At 43.5% G+C, this 25,615-nt stretch overlaps 1 protein-coding gene and 1 long non-coding RNA gene across 2 annotated transcripts in view; both read left to right on the top strand.

Annotated features, from left to right (window-relative positions):
* LOC143357485 (uncharacterized) overlaps positions 1-25,615 on the top strand; it is a 252,097-nt gene that overhangs the window by 22,398 nt on the left and 204,084 nt on the right. The window lies entirely within an intron of this gene.
* LOC143357252 (ejaculatory bulb-specific protein 3-like) lies at positions 3,460-24,745 on the top strand. Its single transcript, XM_076793592.1, has 4 exons — positions 3,460-3,617; positions 15,127-15,301; positions 22,599-22,693; positions 24,479-24,745. Exons 1-4 carry the CDS (start codon positions 3,612-3,614, stop codon positions 24,578-24,580), a joined length of 378 nt encoding a protein of 125 aa, XP_076649707.1. The 5' UTR covers positions 3,460-3,611; the 3' UTR covers positions 24,581-24,745.

Consider the following 25,615-nt stretch of genomic DNA (forward strand, 5'->3'; position numbering starts at 1 on the left):
TTTTCGTCGGTACGATTTTTCCTTACCGAATGGACGATTTTGAAAAATTTTTGTTAACAATTGTGCGATGTTATTAAAAATTTGTGGGAGGCTGGTCCGGTGTTAGAACTGTTCAGCATAGTAGCATAGTTCGCTAAAAATATCGACGTAAACGATTTAAAATACTTTTCAATATTAACACTAGATTTACGGGACCGGTCAAAATGACGGATTCTAATATCTTTAAATTGCGAATATTGAGATTGTAAAAATGCATCCTTGAGCAATTATTTAACAAATTGATTTCTTTGGGTATATATTATTAAAAAAATGGCTACAAATTTTGATCTATACATTCACGTTATTTTTATAAAGTAATGTAAAATAGTCATGTATAGTGCTCCGTAAACCTAGTGTTAAACCGAGCGGTCAACTTGCGTTTCAAATTAAAAAAAAAATTGTGGAATATTCCAGCGTTCTTAGAGAGCCTAGACAGCGTTCTGGAGTCCAGTCAATGAACGTTTGTCACTGGACACGTGTTTCCGTCGGTTTACGCGAGCTTTTCGCGATCTCGATTGCTCGAAGGGTGGGTTCAACGAACCCTTAACTCGACGTCGGTCAAATATTATTTTCCCGAGCTATCCCCGGGCACTTTCCTCTACAGGGCCCGCTAACGAGCCCCGCGGAGAACAGCTGATTCGGTGAATATCACGGCCGAGGGAATGCAAATTTCGAGTCCCTTTGTGGGACGTTGCCCGGTAATAGGATTCTTCGTCAAATCGCTCATATTATCAATCTTTCTAGAGCTGCTCTATTATCCGGGAAACGTTCTTCCTCATTCTTGCTCGACACCGGGAATTTAAATCGGAGGTGGATCCGCCGAAATTACCTATTTCTGGCTCACGTATTACTTTTGTACCCGAGCTCTCGATAATTGAATCGAGAAGTCGCGTGGACTGGTCGCGTTGGATGGAATTAGGCTACCGCAGGAGCATGCCGGGTCACAGACGGATCGCGGAGCTTTTTGCAAGGGAAGCGGCCCGATGGGCAAAATTATAGCGAGCGGGGAAAGATGAAATTTTGGGATCAAAGTCTTCTCGAGCTCTAAGAGAAATTGCGAGAGATCTGTTAACGGGATTTCTGTTCAAAGGGCTTGGAAAAGAGAATTGTTTAAATTTTAATTTCTGAAATGACAAAGTTATAGCGATTCAATGCTACAGTAATAAATACTTTTCAGAAAAGTGGAGAAGAAAAGATTTTAGACTTGAGTGGTACAGGAGGAAGCAAAATTAATTCGCCGATTGAAACGATATTTTAACGACTGGGTCCCTCCTCGGCCGAGTACATATCCCTTTTTTGTTATTGTCCGAGTGATGCAACTATCGTCGGAGCAAACATTGGTCCAGCGCTAACACTCGCCGTGAAAGATGGTCGAACGTCAGCGTTACAAGCGCGCGCGCAGGTCGGGGCTTCTTTGAAGAAAGAATTATGGACTTTTCCAGAGTTTCTGTTACGAAATTGCTAGGGGGGAACGGAGTGTCAGCCGCGTCCATTAACGACCTAGATCTTTCCTGGACCGTTGCGTCACCGCGCGCGATATCAACGGGTAGCAGAACTTCGGAATTATACTTCGGCTGAATTACACTTTTCGGCGAAATCCCCGGAAACCACCGTTTCGCTCTATACAGCTCGCAACTTGTCTCTTCGTTTAATTTTTGTTCCCTCGGTCTTGCCTAGAGTCACCGTTGCGAGTGGTATCCTAAATGAGGAAACCTTGGGATACGTAATAAACAGTCCGACGTGAATAGTCCACCTATCGAGACTGCGAGTGCCTGGATTAGCATTTTATGTTCGAATGATCGCGGTAAACAGTATTTGCATGTACGGCCTTTATGGCTTTGGCAAATATTGTTTGTTCGAGTTCGACATTTTTCCGAGGAAATGGATTGTCGTCATCTGCCGCTGTAGCGATCTAGAATCAGGATGCATAGAAAAGGATAATCCTCTAAGATTCTATACTAAATTCTCGAGTAGGTGTTGAACTATGATCACGAGTCAGGTAAAATAAATGACTGGCTGCTTACCATTTAAGATAATATCCTCTGTAAGAAAACACCGGCTGAAACGGCAGAATAACAGAGACATAATCGCGAAAGAATGAACGGTCTCGCAGGCCAGAAATAGCACGTGAATAACATCTTTTCTGGGACCGTTTTGCGCTATTATGTCGTTATCCTTCGGCGCAGTCCCCGAAATATCCTTTGCCGTTGACACGGCGTAATCGCGGCATAAAAGAATTTTTTCCAAGCTCCGACGTGAAACGTATGCGACTCACGTATAGTTCCCTCGGCCCTGAGGACGTCGGCCTCAAGAGAATTACTCGAAAAGGTCCTTAAATCATCTCGTTAGACTTGTTAGCTGTAATTTACTGTTGAGAGATTCGAGATCTGCAACTCTTTGATCGCGTCGCTTTGCCGACAACGTTTTTAATCGGTGAATTTTCTATCTCTCGTTTGCTGGAGTAAGAGAGTAAGAGAGAGACAGACAGAGAGAGAGAGAGAGAGAGAGAGGAAGGAGGAGGATCGCTAAATTCTGTCCCGTGATGAAACAGTTCCTCCTCGATACACCCGAGCGCCCTTTGTACCTCCCGTCGAAGCAGCATAATTAATTTTATTACGGGAGTGTGAGTGGAATCACTTTATTGTCTATGTAATTAACGCTGCAACTGCCGGGAATGGACGTTTGCCAATCACCGTGCACGAGGCTGCCGCAAATGCCGTTTTTTAAACGAGTAACAGCTAACTCTCCCGCTGAAACTTTCTTCTGAAAACGTGTCTGCGACACGTGAATGTAACAACCCTAATAGACTTGGTACCGCGAAGCCACCGATCGGTACCGATCTACTCGCAAGAAAAATGAGTGCATGAAACACAAAAACAGAAGAAGCTGGTACATTACTTACAACTTGTCGCAATTATTAAGCGACGGAATCAACTTTGATGTAACTCAATTTTTCGTTCGCAGAATCCGCAGTCTATTCGCCGCCTTATCGCCGGGACCGAAAGCAACGTTCTCTCGGGCCAACGTCGAAACCGCTGCCATAAATCCCACCCTGAGAGAATCGAAAGAAACACAACAAAGACCGGCCCACGAATCTCCGAAGGCACGCAAGATAAAAATTTGATTCCGGCAGAGAACGCAGGGGCAAAAGAAAGAAGCGGAGGGTCCATTAGGCTGGAATCTCTCGCCGCAGGATTTGTCAAAGACAAATGGCGGTCGATGTTCGTCGGATCGAGGATCGATCCTCCTAGAAAAACAGGACAGGAACAAGTCCTCCGACTGTTAGTACTCGCACGTGTCATCGCAATTCTCGGAAGCCGAGGAGACTGCGTTTACCTTTCGTTCAGCGCGGCCGTGCCCCTTCCTCCTTCGCTTCGCACGGCGTCGAACGCGGAGCGGGGAGAGGAGAGCGGAGAGGACAACCTGCGAACAGAGCGAGAGAAAGAGATGGGAATATCTGGCCAACGAATTCGGAGGCTGGGCAAACGGCCGGGTATAAAACAGTTGATCGTCGGCGAAGCCAGCATCAGTCACGCTTAACTTCGCTTTCCTGCTCGACACAACCTGCCAACATGAAGGTAAGCGCCACTTTTTCCACATCCCCCCCTCTCTCGCTCTCCTCGATCCTTCCTGGATTCTAGTGACCCCTGTCTTCTCCTTCTCCGCGATTTTTTCCCCGATTTTTCCGCGTTCTCGCTGACCCAGAAAGTCGCAGGAGCGATCGGAATCTTTTAACGCCGCGGTTCCGTATGGTTTCTTTACGGGGCAGAGTGTGATGCTCGGGATCAGAGTGATTTTTCAATATCTTAGTTATTGTGAAAGATGGTCTACTCTAAGGATTTTTATGGACGGGTTTTTTTAGTCCGTTTTGGCTGATCAGGAACAACGCGATAGTTGAAATTATATTTCTTGGAGTGTTATCCGGAGGGGGATGATTTTCTTCTTTAATTTCGTTGGTTCGAGTAAAGAGCAATTTTGCCAATTCAAGGCTCAGTTGAACGCATGAGAAAACCTTGCCGAGCTACGTTCGCATGTAAACGACGAGTCAACTCGTCCTCCGGTTAATAGGTTCATTCCGGAGGGTTGCGCCGAGGCTCCACGAATTTTCCGGGGGTGTGTACCGTGGAAGGTTTCGGTTGGTCGCAACGAGGACGTGTTTCGAATCGAAGCGAGCCTGTTTTCTCGAATTAGACGTAACCGTAGCGTGTTCCTGGGGAACAGCCTCCGACACGGCGCCCGATCTTCTCTCTCAGCCCGCGATAACTCGAGTAGTCGCACGCGTTCAAACTTAATGAGCCGCGAAAGACGTTCAGCCTCCTTATGGTTACACCGTTAAATGGTCTCGCGGGGCGTTAATCTCCGGCGACGGTCCACGTTCATGCCTGCAACTATACTGTCACGCGTCTCCTAGCCTGTTGTCGCGTTGAATACACGTTTTTGCGAATCCCTGCCACGTTACGGTAATCCAGACGCGTCAGAAATTGAACGGAAACTCGTTTTCTTCGTCATAGATCGCTTTTACATTTCTGGCAATTTTTTCACAAAATTGGGTAGCGCGTTAAGAAAATTGTCACATATCTGAATTTGGTGGGTTACAATTTTTACCGGAGTCAGATGGCACGACGAATTAGGCGATTTTTAAAAATATTAACAATCGAAGGATGTTCTTGAAAATTTGTGGGTGGCTGGTCCAATGTCAGAACTGTCCTCTAAAAAAATTGCGAGCAAAAATACAGACTTTAACAGTGTTAAGAAAATTGTCGCATATCTCCATTTGGTGGGTTACAATTTTTACCAAAGAGTCAGTCAGATGGCACGACGAATTAGTCGATTTTTAAAAATATTAACAATCGAAGGATGTTCTTAAAAATTTGTGGGTGGCTGGTCCAATGTCAGAACTGTTCCCTAAAAAAATTGCGAGCAAAAATACAGACTTTAACAGTGCTAAAAAAATTGTCGCATATCTCCATTTGGTGGGTTACAATTTTTAGCAAAGAGTCAGTCAAATGGCAGGACGAATTAGACGATTTTTAATAATATTAACAATCGAGGGATGTTTTTAAAAATTCGTGGGTAGCTGGTCCAATGTTGGGACTGTTCTACAAAAAAATTGCAAACAGAAATACAGATTGCAATTGTTTAAAAAAAATTATTAAATTCAGTCAACAGAATGAATCGATCTAAAAGACGGAAATTAGAAGCTTATTTTTCCTGTTGCAAGTCTTCCACACTGCAGGCAATTTTTTAATCAAAGCACGGTGATTGGGGAATGTCTTTAACTCAAAGAATTGTAAACGTTGAAAGAGTTACGCGAATCCCGTTTGCAGAGGGAGTACCGGGGATACGATTTCCGAACAGGCGCAGAAATCTTCGGCGGCACGTGTGTTTGCCGTATTTAAATGAAATTAACTTGGAACACGGCTAGCCTTTTTCTGCCGCGAAAGGTTTCATTTCGCCGAGCGTTTTCCGCGTCACCGAATCCCACCCACGCTTTCCGCGCCCGAATTCTGGCCGGCTGTTTACTTTGTTCTTCGCGAAGTTTGCCGAACCGTTGACGCATGAAGGTTTCCATTTCACGGTTCGGATTTGCGCGGTGTAAAAAAAAAAGAGAAAAAAAGAAAAAAGGGATCGTGTTGACGTTATCCGGGATCGAAACGTTCCGTTCGAATTTCCGTGCGTGCATATTTCAGCTATGCATCGATCACTGGATCCGCGATTTTTTCTCGGAAATTACCAGCAGGGAATATTCAAATAGTTGGAAACACTGCGATCCTCAAAAAATGTGTTTTTAAAATAATTTCGGTCGAAGTGCGGCTCGTAACGGAGAGTTCTTCGCTCATTTTTCAAAACGCGAATAAATCGATGATAACGAGTCATCCGTACATAATTTTACAAATTGTGGAGAATGGAGGAATACATTTTTCATCTCTCTTGTCTCCCGAAATAAATAGTTTGCCCGAGTTTGCAAGAAACAAGTGTTCGTCTTCTCTTACAATCAGGTTCGAAGTGTTGCCAACCGGAATTTCGCATTGAAACTGTCATGGTTGCGTTCTCGATGCGCAAACAGCTATGTGACAAATGATGCAATAATTTTTCCGACCCTTCGCAGTCTCTTTCTTAACGTTTCAATGGACCGATTTGATCAGGCTAGTCGGTGCGGAATGAAATCAATTTGCCGGCAGTTTCGCGACGTTTCCGCGCGAAAACAGGTTCCCCGGTGTTTCCATTTGTTGAGGGAAAGGTTTCCCTCCCCTCCCCGCCCGCCGCCCCTCTGCTCGTGATAATTTTAATGGACAGTCTGACAGTCAGCGCGTTAATGAGGACAGCCTTTAGCTCTCAGTCGCCCGGATATTTTAGCGAAATTCCGCTCGAATTCGCCGGTTTAAAATGGATCGTAAGCGGCGGGGCGATGAATAATATCTTCAAAGATCTGTCCTCTCTCTCTCTCTCTCTCTCTCTCTCTCTCTCTCTCTCCCTTGCAGTCTCATTGCGCGACGGGTTGTTAGCCGGATATATTTTAATAATTCCCATGAGTCCGCCGCGAGGACACAGCTTTTAATACTCGCATCAAAAGCGGAAGCTCAATGACTGCGTCGGCGATTTCGAATCCGATTTTATCCCGGTCAGCGCTGTAACCGGTTTTCCTTCTTGTCGACGCTTCGCGAGCGCTGCGTTCGCGAAGAATGCCGAAATTAGGGTCGCCGAGCGTAAAGATGGCGGGTGGACGCGCGGCCCGGTCCGAACGCTGACCACAGTCTCACACACATATGGAATTGCGTGATTGTCATACGCTAATTGTACGCTAACATTGTCATTGCACCTTCGGGATCTGGAAAATGCACATAAATTTGGTTTTGTGCAATTTTTGAGGTAGAAATTGCTCGAGTTTGTGGGAGGAGACTGGTTGCAGGGAAATTTTTGTTGTTCACGGGAGATAGGGTGTGTCGAATTTCTTTTTGCAGAGAATTAATTTTTTCCTTTCGCTTATCTTGCGCAGCATTTGCCTGGTCCTCTTGTCGGGGATAGTTTTTAGATTTTATCTTCTTTCTCTTATGAAACATTCTTTTTACGTTCCATTTTCTTGCGAAGAATTTCTTTTTCCTGTGCAACACTGCTTTTACACTTCATTTTTCCGTGGAGATTTTCTCTCTCATTTTTCATTTTCATCTTTCTGTGGAGAATTTCGTTCTCTTACGAAGACTTGATTTCACATTGTAATATTGTTATAGCGTTAGTATTTAGCGTACGCTTAACAGTGGAGTTACGTGATCCGACAAAATGGCGGGGGCCAGATACTTAATTTATGATTATTTAGCGTAGATCTGTATGCAGACCCAGTGTTAAATATTCAATCTATTGGGGATATTGTTTAGTGAAACAGAACTTTTTGTTTCCATTTTTCTACGATAAAAAATTCACGTTTAAATCCCGTTTACAACCACAGTGAAGTCGAAATGATCCGACAGCTTTTCAAACTTTCATCTGTGCGGTAAAAAAGCAGAGTAAATTGTTTAACTGCGTATTGCGAATCCTGTATGCCATTGTTCCGATTGTTCTTTATGTTTTCCTTTTTTTTTATAAATACAAGTTGAAAGACAATATCTATTTCTTTACGACGTACACAATCATGGGTAATTGATGTACATTTTTGTAGGATTAAACAAATGATGCGGGTAAAGAACAACGAAAAACGTTTCGGCAGCGCTCCGTTCTTTTTTCCAGCGTTCCAGACAACAGTTAATCGATTCCGAAACTAACGAAAACAATTATACAATACGACCGAATAGAACAGCATTGGCCTGTCAAATTTATGCATTAAATCGCGAGAATAATAATAACCAGCGGCAAATGGATTGCGGAGTTTCGTGAAAGTTTATTTTATGAAAATATCAAAACGTGCAAAAATCCACGCTTGGTAGAACGCAACTTACATTCGAAATAATTCTCAATAAATTAGTCTCCGGACGTTTATACGCGTTCGGAGCCCAGGAAATTCGCTTATCTAAATTTTTCACTGGGGAAATTGGCAAAATTATGACTAAAAAAGAAACAACATCAAAGAATCTGTAAAAAATAAATTAAATCGTCGGAGAAGAGAAAATGTAAGAAAAATGGAGACCTACATTTCCGACGCTTGTGCTACGCAGCTTTCTTTGACTTTTCGTTGCAAAATTTTACCGAAAAAGAAAAAACTCGGGCAGAAAAGAATTGCAAAAACATTTCTGTGCCGAATTTGCTCGTCTCGGAAGGAGTCGTTGTCAGCCTGTGCAGTCAATGGGTCGATCACGCGATCGGATTCCTCCGGGCGGCCATGTCCTTTGAGGTGCAAGAGAGGAAAGGTGGGAAAAGCGTCGGGACAGGTGAAATTTATTCGCGAGAGTGAAAGGAAGGCGTTAGGAGAGTGATTCGCCGATGGGAACGGCTCTCGGCCGACGAGATTGCGTCACGGGGACATTTCTCGGTTGTACCGAGGTGTGTACGTGTGCCGCATACGGCCGCGTTGACATCGATTCTGTAATTATCGGCGTCACACGGTCTTTTAAAGAGGCTCGTGTAATCGACGGGCATTCGCAATCAGACCCGGGGATCATTATCATTAGTTGCCGCGCGCGGAGGAATTATCCTCCGTCGATCGAGATCCAGCCGGCGACTGTCGCGCCCTCCTCTTTCGCGCGCGGCTTCTCGATCTTTTCGGGATCGAAATGATCGACGAGACGCGCCGGCTGGACCTGCAAAAACAGCGTGGATAATATTGCAATCACTTTCTCCTCGGCCGGCGGCGGCAAGAATGTGGGGCAATGCTATTCGCGATGTTATTGTAATCACCGGTGCGAGGAAATATCGATTTTATGGGCTTGTTGTTGGCTGGATTGATCCGGAGAGATTTTTGCCGTAATCTAGGAGGAAGAATCAGGGGAAAAGGAAGAGCGCCATTTTTTTGTGCTACGCTTTGTTTAAGAGAAAATCGAGGTTTTTAAATTTCGGGATTTTCAAACATTTGGAATGATTGAATTTTTAAATTTCGAAGCTTTCGGATTTTTAAATATTTGAAATTTGAAATTTTTAATTTTTCGATTCGTAAACTTTGGTATTTTTGAAATTTTCGAAAGATTGCTTTGTGTTTCATTATTGCATAAGATATATGATACATTTTTTATAACAATGATAATACTGACAGCGTTGTAGAGAGTAATTAGTTTGTGCAGGAAATCAACGCGTATACATTTACAGATGCTAACGATGCGAATAAATTAGAGGTTTGTACAGCACGTGGACTGTATTACATCAACGACTGACGTGTCTGAGCATGATCAGCCAATTCCACTTACAGCATACATCGACGCGTGATTAATTAATGTGTCTCGAAATTTGATGTTATTGATCGGAACAAAAACTGAGCTCGAGGAAATTTAATACGTTCAAATTTAAAAATATATATTACCTCGGCACTGTAACATGTTTTTAAACAATTTCGAAACCCATTCTGCACAAAGAAGCCTTTGATTACACCGAAAATATGCGTCCGCTGCATGGAAGTTTAAAAAAAGTGTCTTAAAATTGCAACATATTTGCAAATAATTTTGTCATGTGGTATAAAGACGACTTAAATATGCGAACAGAAATTAGAGAGCTCGGGGAAACTTTACGCGTGAAAAAGAGAGAAAAACATAATGGTATAACATGATAAATAATTTTCGAGCCCAGTTCGCACGAAGAATCTCTCGCGACCATAAATGTAAAGCTCTCTCTGCGCATTAAATTTGCAAAAATAATTACCTCGCTATCGTAACACGCGTATAAACAATTGCATAAATCATTCAGCCAGTTTTCACGAACGAAACGCGCAGCGCAACGACGAATAAAAGATGTTATCACCGTTGTAATACGTAATCGGACTAGATTGAGCGCAAACACAAAGCCCGGTGGAAATAATTAAGGGCTATGAAAGGTTAAGAAAGTGAATTAAAAAAAAAGAAACAAGGGGAAGAAGCAGAGGAGAAAGAGAGAGAGAGAGAGAGAGAGAGAGAGAGAGAGAGAAACAATCAACGGAAACGGTTCAGCATGGAACGACGTAAAGTAACGTAGCAGCAGACGGAGCCCTGGGAATGGCAACGAAGTAAAGACCTTAACGAAGTTTGATACGGACTTTATTTTCTTCTGCGCCTAGTGAAATCGTTAATTAAGGTAATAAGAAGCCCGCGGATGCAAATGCAGAATCTTTATGGGCTAATTTGCAGAAAGTCGATGCAAACAGGAATTCGTTTCCTTTATTCCGGGCCGCCTGTGACGTTTCGCGTGATACGAGAGCCTCGCGTCGAACTTTCTGTCAAACTTTTAATGACGCTGGATTATTACGCAACAATGCAATTTTTAGGGGAAAGAGGGAGTGATAATTTCAATCAATTTCCAATTTAGTGTACGCACATTTGCTGCTTATATTCTATCTTTAAAATTTTCTAGTTTACTATAGAAATTTTGGGGAACAACGATTAAATTATAGACTGTAGAAATAAATTTTGCTAGTGGACATTTGCGATTGCGCCATTGATGAACTGTTTTTTCGATTAAATTTTGACATTTCTTCTATTTTTGGACGCCTCATTTGTAAATCTAATTCATTGGAAGTTTATGATGCAAGTTGTGTTATCGAAGATTGGAAACATCTTAAATCATCCGTGTCGCAACAACATCAAGGACGAACTGTAATGAATGAGCATCGTCTAATCCGACGGGTCCATAAGCTAATAGCGTAAAAGATGCTCAGCTTTCCCATCATGCTCGGCCTTGGGCCACTGAATACTTAAATACCTAACGACTGTCAGTCAGTGTTCTTTTGTTAGGAAATCCCCCGCTGTTGATCGTCGATTTCGAAACGTTTAAATAGCCGCAGCTTCTCGACAATGAAACATGATCATGATTATCTCGTAAATTAATTCCCAGATTTCACAAAACACCTTTTTTTACATTTTCGTCACAGGCTCAAACAAAAGAGTTGTAAAATTACTGTGGGGTAAAATTAAAAAGAAAATTTCATCTCTTTCTCAAGATTCTTCAGAAATAAATATAATTAATATAGGCACAATAATTGGGTCCCTCGCGTTACATTCAGCTTCGCAGAAAACTTAACACTAGGTTTACGGAGCACAAAAAGTGACTATTTTGCATTACTTTATAAAAATACCAAAAAAGTGCTACCCATATTTTTAGCAATATTTTTTAAATAATCTATACCCAGAGAAATCAATTTGCTAAATTATTTCTCGTGTATGCAACCTTAGAATTTTAATAATTTTAAGTTAAAAATACTAGAACCCGTCATTTTGACGGGCCCCGTAAACCTAGTGTTAAACTCGTTTGATACATTTTTAAAAATTCCGATTTAACGCGCGTGCCATCGGTTATGAGACTGACTATGTCGATTCCGAACTGGAAAATTCTAATTTAGGACCACCGCTGCAGCTCGTAATTGCTTCTGTAATAACCAAACCCGCGGACGTTTTCATGCAAACTCACGGTTTTGTGGGCCAACTTGTGGAAAGTGGGAGTCGAACAGAAACGATTCACCCCCTCGCTAAATGCTTTAACGGGCCGACAGCGAACTTAAAACATTACTGGACTTTATTATGTTGTTCCGCCGTGCTCCACGCGCTGGAACGCGTAAACTCCGCAGGCGATTATGCGACACTAAAGCCGACTATTGCGATCACTTTGTGTTTCGCTTCCAAAAATTCGAAAGAAAATCGGCGTTACTCGCCGAACGAGGGTTGAAATTCTTTTGGGGGAAACGGAGAGGGAAGAAAAATCACTTAGAAATCCTTCGGTATACATTTCTTGAAGCGTACGAGAAATATTTTTATGCCATTTCTATGCCAAAAACAAGCTAGACGAATCAGTTGTCGAAACGGTAACAAATTTGCAGAGATCGGGGATGAAGATAGAAAAAGGGTTTCGGGATCGAAGAGGATCCGGACTGCGGTGAATTTTGGAATCGGATCGATACAGGTGACCGTTCCCCGTCGGGGATAAGTCGGGTCAGTCGAGTGGGAAGGTCGAGTATAGCGTGTAACAGAATAGAAGATCGCGAATCTGATTGTGGACAGTTAATAGGACGCAATTAGTAACGCGATTCCGAGTTAAGTGGCTCTCGGGACTGATAGAGCCTGGCCGAGGAACGAAGCTGCTGCTACTCTCTCTCTCTCCCTCCCTCTCTCTCTCTCTTTATCACTCCTCTCTCTTTTGGTTGCTCTTGATAATATCGAAATTTAATATTCCGCCGATCTGACCGGGATCCGATCCAGATTTAGAGCTCCTTTAATCCGGGGCTAATGCAAATTTGCTCCGCGGACGCGTAACCGCCTTTGACCGCCTCCACGCTCACGGCAAACCTAAGACCGAAATCGAGACTTAGGAGACAACCTAGCACAACGAACGATCATGCTCGCACACACTTAATCCGCGCGCGGAACCAGATTAGGCTACGGCTACACTCAGTGTTAAACGATCCCACGCCGCCGAGGAACTTGTGCTACATAAACGTCGTGTACGATTTGCTGTAACGTGAAAAACAGCGGATTACACGGTCAGTTCTATTAGTATTTGGACACAGCATAGTATTTCTATGCTGTTTCGTGCAAGGTCACTCCTTGCAGTTGACGGCGACAATTTTTCTTTCGCAAAAAAAGAACCGCATAAAAATATTTTACTTTGCATAATTCCCCTTGATTTCAACCAGTTCAAATTAATAACTCAAAAGATTTTTACTCCTTGTAATCCATTGATTTTTGTGATGAGATTGTCGGAAGGGGTCGGCAAGGACCCGGCGACAGGCAGCAGCCTGTTATACGGTGGTCAAGCAAGGAACAAAAGGGTGGATTTGCAGCGAACAGTTCCGGGATCTGGTAGCGATGTAAGAACCAGGGCCGGCCATCTGGAAAGAATAATTTAGCGTCGGCAAGGTTGTCGGTTGCAGCAGAAAAGTCCTTTATTCCGTCGAAAAATTATTCGCGCCGGGAAAATCGAGAAGAAAGACACGCTCGATGGATTCCCGGTGTATTGAAACAGGGTCGGGCCCGGCCTGGGAACCGGTTCTCGAAAAATATGCTGCACAGAGAATGAAAGCGGTTTCACAGAGTGTGCGTGTGCGAGAGAGAGAGAGAGAGAGAGAGAGACCGTAGAAAAAAAAAATGAAAAATAGAAATACTCGCGCCAGAGGTTCTCGGTGTGTGGGAAATTCACGTTGTTTTCTCCCCACTTTGCCCTCTCTCTCTCTCTCTCTCTCTCTCTCTCTCTCTCTCTCTCTCTCTCTCTCTCTCTCTCTTCCAATGACCTCGTGGCTGGTACACGTTTGTTATCGATGGCGCATTTTGTAAAACTGGTTGCGTGTTAATAACATTTATAGATCCGCCGGAGGTTGATCTATGGGATAGATCGCAACGACGCGACCCGTGTTGTTCGGAACGGTGTTCCCGAACCGCATGCGCGCTATGTATGCCCGAGCAGAAGTGAACGTGAATGTTTTACGAGAGCTAATTCTATCATGCTGCTCGGCACTGTTTGGATTTCAAAGTGGCCTGTCGATAAAAACTTGATCTGTAAAACGAGAATTTAGCCATCCGAAAGACCACGGCTTTCAGGTTTCACTGTTGCTGCTCCAGTTATGAAATGTTTAAATAAACGACCACGGGTCATTGTGAAACCTACTGTATGGCTTGTCAGTCGATGGAACACGGCCGAGCGTAATTCGATTTAGGCAAATCTTCCAACTTGCGGTCCGTAATAGCGCGTGTCTCTAATTTTATACGGCAATTTTTAACGCGGTCTTGCTGGGGGACTCAGATTTAATTTTGGCAATTTTTATGCAAAATAATTTTTCTTTAATGACCCTGATACGTTGAAAATAATCCGTCGACGTTCCTAAATGTTTTCTGCAGTGCCACGTATACCGAAATTGCCATTAAAAGAAATTTTTCAACAAATTTTTAGCTCTGCATCATGAACGTTTGAAATCTACCAATCCTTCACGGACGACGGTTTATTAAAATATTGGAAATATTTTCCTCGCGCAGCTAAATGAAAATATTATAGTCTCTTGTGATTAAATTATTGCTTACAACTTGGAGAATTCAATTCTCGAAGAATAATTTGACCACATGCGTTTGTGGATTATAGAAATGAAGTAGAATTCGAGGGACCAGGAATTGCTATGAGACTTGGTGTTCGGTGTGATTTCAGCCCTTAGGTATCCCGCGAGTTTCCGTAGGCAAAGCGAGACGGAGAGCGTTGTTCCCTTCGGTTTAAGAAAGCAGCTCGTAGAATATTCAGACCTGGATCGTGAAATCGCGGCGAACACTTTCGGCCCTCGAAATTTCGCGAAGTAAAGGGAATTACCTCCCATGCGGCCGTGGAGAGCTTGCAGCTCCATTATGCAGGAGCCGTTTGATCTCCAGGGCAAAGATATCGCCGTGGCCCTCTGGTCGCGTGACTTTTCGGATATCCTGTTGCACGCAGAGCGCAACAGTCACGCGAACCCTCGCGAAAAAGCGCAACGTCGCATCGGGAAACTGTTTCGCGAAATTCTGCCACCTCGGCGAACCTCGGAAACTTCGTAAAAAGCTGCCAATATTCAAAATCAATGATTACCTCTTCCTCATCCTCAATGACAAATTTTATTCTCAAGGTGAAGTCGATTTTTAGAATTTGGGACTCGATTTTATTTTTTAAAAATTATTTAATAATTCTGGAGCGTCTAGAACATCATAAAAAACATTCCACAATACTCAGAAGAGTCTACGGACCGAATCTACGCAAAAGAAGTTTCTCCACCTGCCACGATTCCAGCAGAAAAAATTCCCAAAGTCAAAAGTACGACCCACCCCGCGAGATCGTATTCGTGAAAATTGGATTTCCCGGGGGGAACTTTCTCAAAAATTCGCGAAGCGATAGGAAAAGGAAAAAGTCGCGGGTGATATCCTTCAGCTCCTCCGAATTCCTCTCCTCGGGTCTCGATTTTCGGAAAATCGGTTTCCCCGTTACCAGATTTCAGTGAAATATTTTTCCGAGACATTTCTGATTTTTCTGTGGAACCAGGTCGTGATTGTTTTGCTCGCGGTGGCTGCCTGTGCTTTCGCCGACGAGAAGTACACCACCAAGTACGACAACATCGACGTGGATCAGATCCTGAGGAGCGAACGTCTGCTGAACAACTATGTAAACTGTCTGCTGGAAAAGGGAAGCTGCACCCCCGACGGCAAGGAGCTTAAAAGTGAGTCGACGACGTTCGAGTGTATCGGTTAAACGCGGACACGTTGCCGGCGTTCACCTGGCCTTCTTTTTGCCAATTACCGTCTTAGATCTCTGGCAACGTGTCCCGAGACCTCCCGTTCACAATCTCGATCATGAGCATACTTTATTTCCAATCTTTCCCTAAAACTGCATGGCAAAGCAAAAATGGCTACAATTAAACAAAGAATTTTCCGGGAGCCAAAACTGCAGTAACCCAAAAGAGCAGCCTTCACAATTTAATGAACTATGCAGCATTGTATAAAGCATTGTAGGAAACCAAAAATGGCCGAATAGTTAGCGCACCATCGACAAAATCCCAGTTTCCTCCAGACCGAAAACGGTCAAAAGATTTATAATATTTCCAATCTTTCTCTAAAACTGCATGGCAAAGTAAAAATGGCTACAATTAAACAAAGAATTTTCCGGGAGCCAAAACTGCTGTAACCCAAAAGAGCAGCCTTCACAATTTAATGACCAAATTAACGAACTATGCAGCATTGTATAAAGCATTGTAGAAAACCAAATATGGCCGAATAGTCAGCGCACGATCGACAAAATCCCAGTTTCCTCCAGACCGAAAATGGTCAAAAGATTTATAATATTTCCAATCTTTCTCTAAAACTGCATAGCGAAGCAAAAATGGCTAAAATTAAACAAAGAATTTTCCGGGAGCCAAAACTGCTGTAACCCAAAAGAGCAGCCTTCACAATTTAATGACCAAATTAATGAACTTATACAGCATTGTATAAAGCATTGTAGAAAACCCAAAATGGCCGAATAGTCGGCGCACGATCGACAAAATCCCAGTTTCCTCGAGACCGAAAACGGTCAAAAGATTTATTTACTCTCTCGATTCCCGAGTTTCTGTATAAACATCGGAAGAGATACGTTTTAACGTTAAAAATCCCCGTTTCACGGGCCAATCGATTTTCCGGGGACGTTATCGCGCGTTCCAGTATGTTTTAATTGCTGGCCGCAGTTCTTTGCGGTTGACCATACTTTGTACCTTAGGTATTCGTGCTTTTTCGTCTGTGGCTGTATATGTGTGTGCGTGTGTGTCGGGACGCATAGCACCGACGGTTATATGCATACACAGAGCTGCGGGTCCGCGTACTTTCGAACCCGATAACGATGATAAAAAGAAGATGGATGTGTTAACAACGTCAGCCTCGCGTGATATGTTTCCTCGGACGATTCGCTGCGCAGCAAGCGTCCGCTCTGCCGATCACTATGCCCCGGGAAAACGCGACGGTGTCTGTCACGTCGATTCAATCGGAACCGAAGAAAAATTACTGACATAAATCCGACGGCTTGTCAGTGTAATAAACATACGTCCTAACTGCTGCGCTTAATAAAAACGATCGAACGTTCTTGGCAAAAAGCGTTGGACAAACTGAAACAGTTTTGTTTAAATAAGATGGGCAAAATTTATTTTACTCGCTATTTGACCTTCCTCTGATTTCTCGTTATATAATCAGTGAAATGTCTTCGTTGCATTGTGATCGGACGATTTTTAATATTATTTTTAGTTCCGCTGTTGAGTGTTCAGTAATTTGTTAGGCTGATTAGGTTATAAATATTTATAGTGGTACTCAATTTTTTCTGTAAATTAAAACTTGCTCGGATCGTGGCAGTGCTTCTATGAAAATGGCACTTTAAACGTGCCTCCAGGCCAGGTGGGATTAAAACTTTCGAACTAGCGAATTCGAAGAGCTTCTCATCAGGAGTTCTACGGTCAATCTTGCTTAATTTCTTTCCAATCTTTGCCTCTAAAGGATTAAATTCATTTAAATAGTTAAGTAGCTCAAACGACTCCTAACATCCCCTCTCTATGGATCTCTGGCAACCGAAATGTGTTTAGTCCAACATTATTTAAAAATAGCTATCAAAGCAGAAAAATTCCATAAACACTGTCCTCTTCAACCCCATTTTTCAACCCTCATATTTTCACAAGTCTCGGCAGGTCCAGAGCGTAACCGAAGGAGAAGTAGCATCTAAAAAAATCAAACAAAGGGCGCAATAGGATAACTTGCTTTCTCATAGTCTTCAGGGGTGGAAGATCGCTCGGAGGAATCGGCAGGCAAATTTCCCGCAGTATTTTTCTATTCCACGGATCTCGGCTTTAATCTAGCCGGCGCCCCCTCTCCCGGGGGTTGTTTTATTGTACGGACTCCTAACGTTCCCGGTTACTCGGCCTTAAGGGACCTCTAGCCTCGAGATCCAATAAGCAATGCTCTCTTCTTTCCTATTTCCCTTCCCGCCGTTTTGCTGCCACCGACCCCCTCTTCTTCTTTCTCTCCTTATTCTTATTCTCGGACGATTCCCTTTTCTCTTTCACTATCATGAACGCAGCTGGTGTCCTTGCGAATCCCTTTCCCTTTCCTCTCTCTGAATCTCTGCTCGCCGATTTAAACCCCTAGCCTTTGGGACACGTTCACCCCCCTCCGTTCCCACCCCCTATACTCGACTACAGATAAATAAAAAGGTATCGACTGTGTTAAAATTGTTGCATCATTTAATTTTTATTTTCTTACAGTTGGCTACAGAGCTGTACAATTTTTCTAAAGTAGCACCGCTCGCCTTCCCCACCCTTCACTGTTAACCCTTTGCGCTCGGCGCTATTTACATTCTAAAGCTAAATTTTTCTTCGGTCTTGGAATATTTTCATTTTATTCGTACGAAACTGATCCGATCTCCACATATAATATTTAAATGTTTAGTAATCTATTAAATACAAATTTTGTAATGTAACAAATATTTTGTAATATTTTTTCTAATTTCTTTGAAATAATGCCACAACAATTTCTAGCGGTGGTTTAGAGTCACCACTCGATTGCAAAGGGTTAATTTCCGTTTCGAACGATCCCCAAAACAATCATCCCCAAAATTTCGTCTGTCTGCACAAAAGGGAGACCTCTGTGTAAAGCTCTTCCATTCTCTGGATCAAAACCGATCGTCAACAAGAAGACGTGGGAGTGTAAGAATGGGGGAGGGGGTTGCCGTGGGCAAAGGGTAGCGTTGTCGATGGAAAGTTTGCGGGCAACCGCGCTGTCAAACATTGGACGAGGGTCAAAGTCTCGAGCTGGCTGGCCGAAAAAGAAGCCGGATCGCGGGACCGCAGCCTCCAGGTCGGTTTTCCTAGGTCCGAACATCCGACCACCCTGACCCTCCCCTCATCCGGACCACCCCTTTCGACCGCCTCTCCTACCTCCCCCTTGGGAAAATCGGGGCTGGGGTTTCGTTTCGTTTCCTCTCGCAACATCTCCACGGTCGAACGCATGCTCTCGAGAGACAAACGCTCTTCCTTTCGTCTCGGTTTTCTCGAATCAAGAACGTTTACACGCACGACTCTCTCTCTCTCTCTCTTTCTCTTTCTCTCTATCTTTCTCTTGATAAACGAGCCATCGCTGTGAGAAGAATCGCGCGATCCCGATTGATTCACTGTCCGGGAAATTGGATAGTCTCGAGGGCTCCCGCCGGGCTCCGCTGACGAGAAAAAGGACGATTTTCGGCTCGATCGGCCATGCAGATGCGTCTTTTTAACGCTTTCGCTGTCGCGCCACTCGTGCGTGCGCAAACAACGCCGGTAAAAAATGTTTGATCGCTGAGTTTGCGGCCCAAATTTTTGCCTCGGGTTTTATTTTTCGGCTTGGCACAGCATAGGCGCGCAATAGATAAAATGTCAAACAGTAGAACGATTTAAAGAATTCATGAACGGTATTACTTTTTATATTTTGCATAAAAATCGGTAGACATCGTGCCAATGTTGAGCATAAATGCAAATCAGTAAAATGAGCGACAAGGGCAAAAGGGTTTGGGTCGAGTGTGGATGAAGAAATTTTTATGAAAATTATTGTTATTGCATATTTCTGTAAATTCATTGTGCTTGTTTTCCCTGTAAGAACAGGAGTACGTACTGAATTATTAAATGCAAGAGTGAAACGAAAGAAGATCTTGTTGAAGGGCAATTTATTTGATACTGTTCGAGACGATGTTATTACTGCCACAGGGTTGGTAAGAGACAAGCGTTAATTTGATACAAGATGGCCTACAAAATTCAGTAGATTAGCTCTCCAGTGATCCGTTGAAGAACCAGTCAGCATTAGAGGTAAGGACGCGACGTTGAGAAAGATGGCCACCGTTCCGTCTTGTTCCGGGCGGACGTCGCGGCGTGGTTATCGCGAACGTTCGCGGGATATCTTAATTGAATCGAAAATTATTTCTTGGCCGGAACGACGGCTAACGAATCGCCCCGGGACACGAGACCCCGTCGATATAGAATATTTATCGCGTCCGCGATTATTCTTTCGGATTATCTCGCTGCGAAACGTTGCGAGATAAGAACGTTTCCGAGCCTTCAGCGTCTCCAATTTTAACCTGACAGTAATTTTAACTTGATGGCAATTTTAACGCTTCGTGCAAATTTTTGTTGAGATTTTTAATCGCTGGGACACGGCAAAATTAGACTACGAAATTAATATGTATTTCTTCTTTTAGTAACTTTAATAAATTGCGAAGAACGTAACAATATTCTTCATTTATATAATAGTCATAATATTGACAGTTTCCTCTGTACAATTGCACTGGATGCATTAAAAAGTTCAATTTAGTACTTTAAGCTCTTTTTTTCTAATTGAGGTAACAGTTTCGGCCAGTTTATTTCTGTTCGAAGGTTCCAAGCCATTTTTGAAAATTTTCAGGACCGTAGACGGTTCGAGGGCTCGTCTATTATTGCAAATGGCGGCTCTATTTCGGTAGTTTCTTGCGAAGGGGATGTAACTCGAGACACGAGAGGACATCGAACCGCGATCGAATTTAATCTCGAGCTAAATTTTACCGGAGAATCGAGCGAAGCTCTCGACCTCGGCTTAATACGGAATTAATTCGAATGTAACTTTGGATGGATCGGTATCGGCTCGACGGGGAATCGAATTGAAACGCGGGATTAGCACTTGGCCAAGTCATTCCTCGATTTTTTCCCTTCTCCCCTTCGAATCTTTCTGCGTGGATCTTTCTGCAAAATTAAAGTGTTCCCTATCAGTCGGAGGAATCGAGAACCGATTAAAAATGTAAAGTAACTTATGTACACGTAAGTAACATTCTCTTCGATTCGCGTTTTTCATTTGACTTCTGTTTCTCATTATTGACGTAGAAAATTTTTATTAATCGCCAACCGTACCACCGATATCTCACAATAAAACTTCCATATCCATTAAAAAAAAAAAAAAAAAAAAAAAAAAACGAATTTGACTCAATTTCAGCGGAAAGGGAGAACCTCGATGATTGAAACGAAACTCGTGTAGCCGATTTTTAGCGTTCAATTAGCATCCCGGTAGAAACGCGGAAAATTCGGCGGCCGTCCGTCCGATTTATCGTTCCGCTGTCGGATCATTCGTCATCCCCCCCCAGCCCCGAAAACCCGAAAATATGACGAACTGCTTTTAAATAGGTTACTCATCTTATTTATCCCATCGGGGTTACGGTTCTCCCTGTAATCGACAGCGCCCTCGGGAACTTCGTCTAAGAAGGGGCTCGGAGAGCGAACGATAAAGAATTTTCCGAAGTGACTGTGGCACGATGGGGGAGAGGACTTTCGCGAGTGAATTACGACGGAACTGTGTTAATTACCGGGATCAAGGGTAACACGATTTTTCCAGAGATAATCGCTCGGAAGTTCCGGCGACTATCCACCGGAGAAGAAAGGCGCCGCGAAATTTCGAAATAAATTAGAAATTCAGCGGAGGGCTAACGAGTTGCCCTTAACTCGTTTATCGATCACGGCAAGGACCGAGTAAAAAAAAAAACGACGTCGAGCTCGTTAGCACGAGATTTTAACGGTGTTAAGAAGAGAAACAGACGAACGCGACTAACTTTCGGATCTTCGGACGAATTGCTCGACAAACAAAACGGATACGGCGTGTGCTTGATCCTTTGAAGTCGAAGATCAAGTTTCGAGCAGCTCCGAGGATCGATCCTTAGACTTTTAATTTATTTTCGCTGTTTACGCCTGTGCGGGTCCAGTGGTTTTTCATTTAAATTTTAAAGGAATCAATTATTTTATTTATCGAGCTCGATCTTCGATGAGCTGTACGTGAAGCTTCAAGTTTTGCTAGAAAATGTACACTTTTGGGTCTTCGATTAGAGGACAGGCGAGCGTTCGATTTATTATCGAAAGTTCGCACGAACGCCGAAGAGCAGAGGGTGTCGCCGCCATTATAATATTTTCCACATGGTGCCCCGTACGGCCACGTCGGTCTTCGAAGGGCGAAGTTCATAAAGTAGCTCGGTTCTCTTCGGAAGAAGGGGTGCTTTTACAGAGTCGAAGTCTTTTTCGTGAACCAATGTTCGCTGCCGGTTTTTTGCCGGGTGTCATTTGCACCAGCTGGCCAGGTCCAGCGAAGGCCGAGACAAGGACTATATTCCCTTTGACAAAGTATCGAGGCCCGTCCTTCGCACGTTTCCCTATGGTCAACAGTCTCTGGGTTAGGCGAAAAAGATTGTCAGTCAAATCTGTCTTGATGGACGGGCTTGACCGACTACCCGATGACGTTTATTGACAGTGAATAGCTACGGATCATCTGGGATCTTCCAGATTCTTAATACATATTTTTATCCTATCCTTAAATTAAAGGATCGCGCAATTTTAAATGTATAAAATTGCCCCGGTTCAAAATATTTTAACTCGATAAAAATATGCCAAAGAATTTATTCGAAAGGAAATTTTATATTGAATTTGTAATAAAGATTTATTTGAAAGAAAATTTTATAGTAGAAATTATTTGAAGAAAAATTATATTGAATCAGTAATAAACAATTTATTTGAGAGGACATTTTATAACTTTCTGGTCTCATTTTGAAGCTTGTACTTTCGACTTGTTCGTTTCTCTCGACAAGGTTTTTTACCCTGTGTAACGGGTGAGTGTTTTGTTTCGAAGATTTTGCGAATTCAAGTGGTCGTAGAGAAGTGGAAAAATTTTTTACACGAATGAAACCATAGCTAATTTGAAGAGTGGAGTCTCGCCTTTAAAATGAGCCCTCGGCGGTGGTTGTGCGATTTTTCTGGGCCGAGTTATTGAACATTGAGTGGGAAGTGGGAAAAAATTGAAAATTGTTAAGGGAAGAAGGAGATTCAGAAAATGCAGAAAATTTTATTTTGCATATAGTATGGATCGTGGGAGGCAGATTTCACCCCTTAAACATTTTGATACACTCGAAAGAACATAGCAATATTTTGAAAAAAGATCCTCACGGCTAACAATTATTTAATTTGCTTGCAGAATCGCTTCCGGACGCGCTGGAGAACAAGTGCGGCAAGTGCAGTGAAAAACAGAAGGCGGGCAGCGAGAAGGTGATTCGGTTCCTGATCCACGACGTACGTTCGCTACAGTATAGTACAGTATAGTATAGCGTGCGCGTGATGGTGCATGTAGCGTGTTGTAGGTGTACCGAGTCGGCGGGTTGTTTCACCGTTACTTTTCCGCGACTAATTAGACGAGGCGAGCTCTCTCGCAGAGAGAGAGAGACCGGCCAGGGACACGTCACGGTCCGCTTTTGAATGCCTCGAAACTGGTTTGACTTTCACGGGACAGGACCGTCTGCCGGTCTCTGTGTTTGACCCTCGGATTCGTGGCGAACTTTCCGCCACGGGCCAAATCATTCCACGGGGATCGACCACCCCCGCTAATTCATCCTCGCCCCCAGAGCTCAACCCCCTACCCCCAGTTGCGTTCCAGTTCTTCCTCGACTGATAATCGTTAACCTATGCCCCGGTTAATCCGTTACCTCGTCGCAACTCTGCGCTAACTTCGTCAATCCTCGGTTGCCACCCTCCCTCGGTTTCAGCCCCCGACTCGCTTCTTTATCGAGCGGACGGTAACTTTCGCTTGCTGGATATTAGAAGCTTAGGAAAAGGAAAAATATAATTTTCGACGTTTTCACTGTTTACGTTAAACATTATATTTTAGAAATGTTTGCTGAATTGGTCCAATACGGATTTACGGCAGGCTGGCCGGGCGTGAGCGATTATCAGAAAAATGGCTCGCGACGTTAGTCGACTGTCAATCTGGAAAAACGAGCGATTGAATATCTCTCTCTCTCTCTCTCTCTCTCTCTCTCTCTCTCTCTCTCTCTCTCTCTCTCTCTCTCTCTCGCGCGCGCGCGCGAACCAATCCCGTGGCCCGGCAACTTTTAATTGAACCGACGCGCGGCGCCGATTCCGTCTTGTTGACATTCTTGTTTTTCCGCCTCGTTAATCGGACCGTAATTAATCCCATTATAAGGCGGGCACGGAGAGCGAGCAGTTTTCACTCCATAATTTTATAACTATGCTCCGCCTGCTTGATTCTGCGCGCGATAAACATTTCGTTTGTTCGCTGCTCGATGCACGAACAACTTTTACTGTACCCTGCTCTTTTCGTTTTGCCCGTTTGCCTCTGTTTAACACTTTAACTACACTCCGCGTCGTCCACGTGCGTGCTCGCGACTCGTCGTTCAACAACGGACGCGAAAAATAAAACAGTTAACAGCGGGAAACGTCAAACAAACAAATTGCCGTTTCTCTGCCGAGTAAATTATCAAGCTGCAGGTCGTTCTGGACGGATTAAAAAGCTACAGGGGAACGGACCCAGTTACTGTGGGAATATCTACATTAATTATACTATATAGATTTTAACGAAAAAAGAATATGGGCACAGTAATTGGCGACCCTTACCCTGCGTGTCTAACAATTATAAAGCGAGCAATCCAAGCAGCAATCCGGATCTTTTCAGCGTTAATTAACAAAATGAACAAAGGGCGCCCTCGTCTGTATAAGAATTTTCTACGGGAGCACCTAGAATAATAGTAGAACAAGAGAGGTAGGGTGCTCCGGTGTTAATTAAAGTGCGAGAAGATGTGAACGAAGGCTGCGACAAACGTTCGCTTTATGCGAGTAACATACTATTGAAGAAGAGGCTATAACCTCGTGGATATTCCGTGGGGTTATCCCCGGTGCACTCACAGAGCGTTAATATGCTAGGTTCGCTTTAGGATAATGGAGGTAGAATGAGGAATGAAGTTTATGAAAGGAAAAGAGACGGCCGAGGTGAAACCCCGTGAGTGTCGTCGGGTGTTGAATCGGGAACCAGGCTGAAACGATTTTCTCTGCTTTGTATTTCAGAAGCCGCAGGTCTGGGAAAGACTGTCGAAGAAGTACGACCCGACCGGCGTCCACACGGAGAACTTCAAGGAGGACGCCAAGCAACGTGGCATCATCTTGTAAATAACAACAGGGATAGAGAGACGTTCGACCTCCAGGATGTCCTGGCGCCATGCTCTAATCAAACGCTCACAAGAAGAAAACAATATTTTGCTCACACTCTTTCTAATTCCTTCGATCTGTACACGAGTTGAGACTTTTGGGAAATAAACGTTTGGAACGGAAAAAGGCGTTGTTGTGGCAGCGTGCTGATCCTTGAGACGTTAAGCATACCCGTCGTGAAAGGGTGACCATTTCTGGCCCTTAACAGTAAACGTGCTGACCATTAACCCTTTGCACTTGAAGCTATTTTAACTCGAAAAGGAAACATTTCTTCCGACCTAGAATATTTCCCTTCTATATATTTGTTTTCATGTTACACAGACGAAAATGGTGCGATTTACACGTGCAGTATTGAAATGTTTAGTAATTTATTAAATACAACCGAATTTAATAATGCGAAACATATTTTGAATAATGATACAGCAATTTTTAGTGGTGCCTTACAGTCACTATTCGAGTGCTAAGGATTAAAAGCGATTGCTATGTGTCGCTTTATAAAAATTTAGATTTTGTAATGAATGCTTGAAGAAAGAAGTGTGTACGATTATCTGCACTGGAAGCTATCTTTATAGTCTCGGTAATTGTGTGATCAAAAATTCGAAACCGGTGATTCCAGCGTTAAAAATGATTAAAAAATAGGGCGAATCGATTCGGACATGTGGTGAACGGGTCAAAGGGTGGGATCGGTGTTAGCAAAGGTGCTCCGGGGTCGCTAATTGCAAAAGACAGTGTCCGGGGGCGCTTTTCGACGAGGTTTCGGAGTCGATCGGTTGAAGAGTAATCGGTTTTCCATGACCGGTGGGAATCGCTGTTTAATTCTCTGGGTGAGCTGCGACAGTGTAGCATTCTCGTTCGAAGGAGGGCAGCGACAGAAAGGACACGAGAGGTAAGGACGAGAGCGTGATTGAATTCGAGTTCTCTCTCTCTCTCTCTCTCTCTCTCTCTCTCACCACTCGAATTCAAGTTTCCGTCGGTTTATTTGCGTTCGCCGAGAGC

Source organism: Halictus rubicundus, chromosome 9, assembly GCF_050948215.1.
Source record: "Halictus rubicundus isolate RS-2024b chromosome 9, iyHalRubi1_principal, whole genome shotgun sequence".
In the NCBI taxonomy this organism is placed as follows: Eukaryota; Metazoa; Arthropoda; class Insecta; order Hymenoptera; family Halictidae; genus Halictus; species Halictus rubicundus.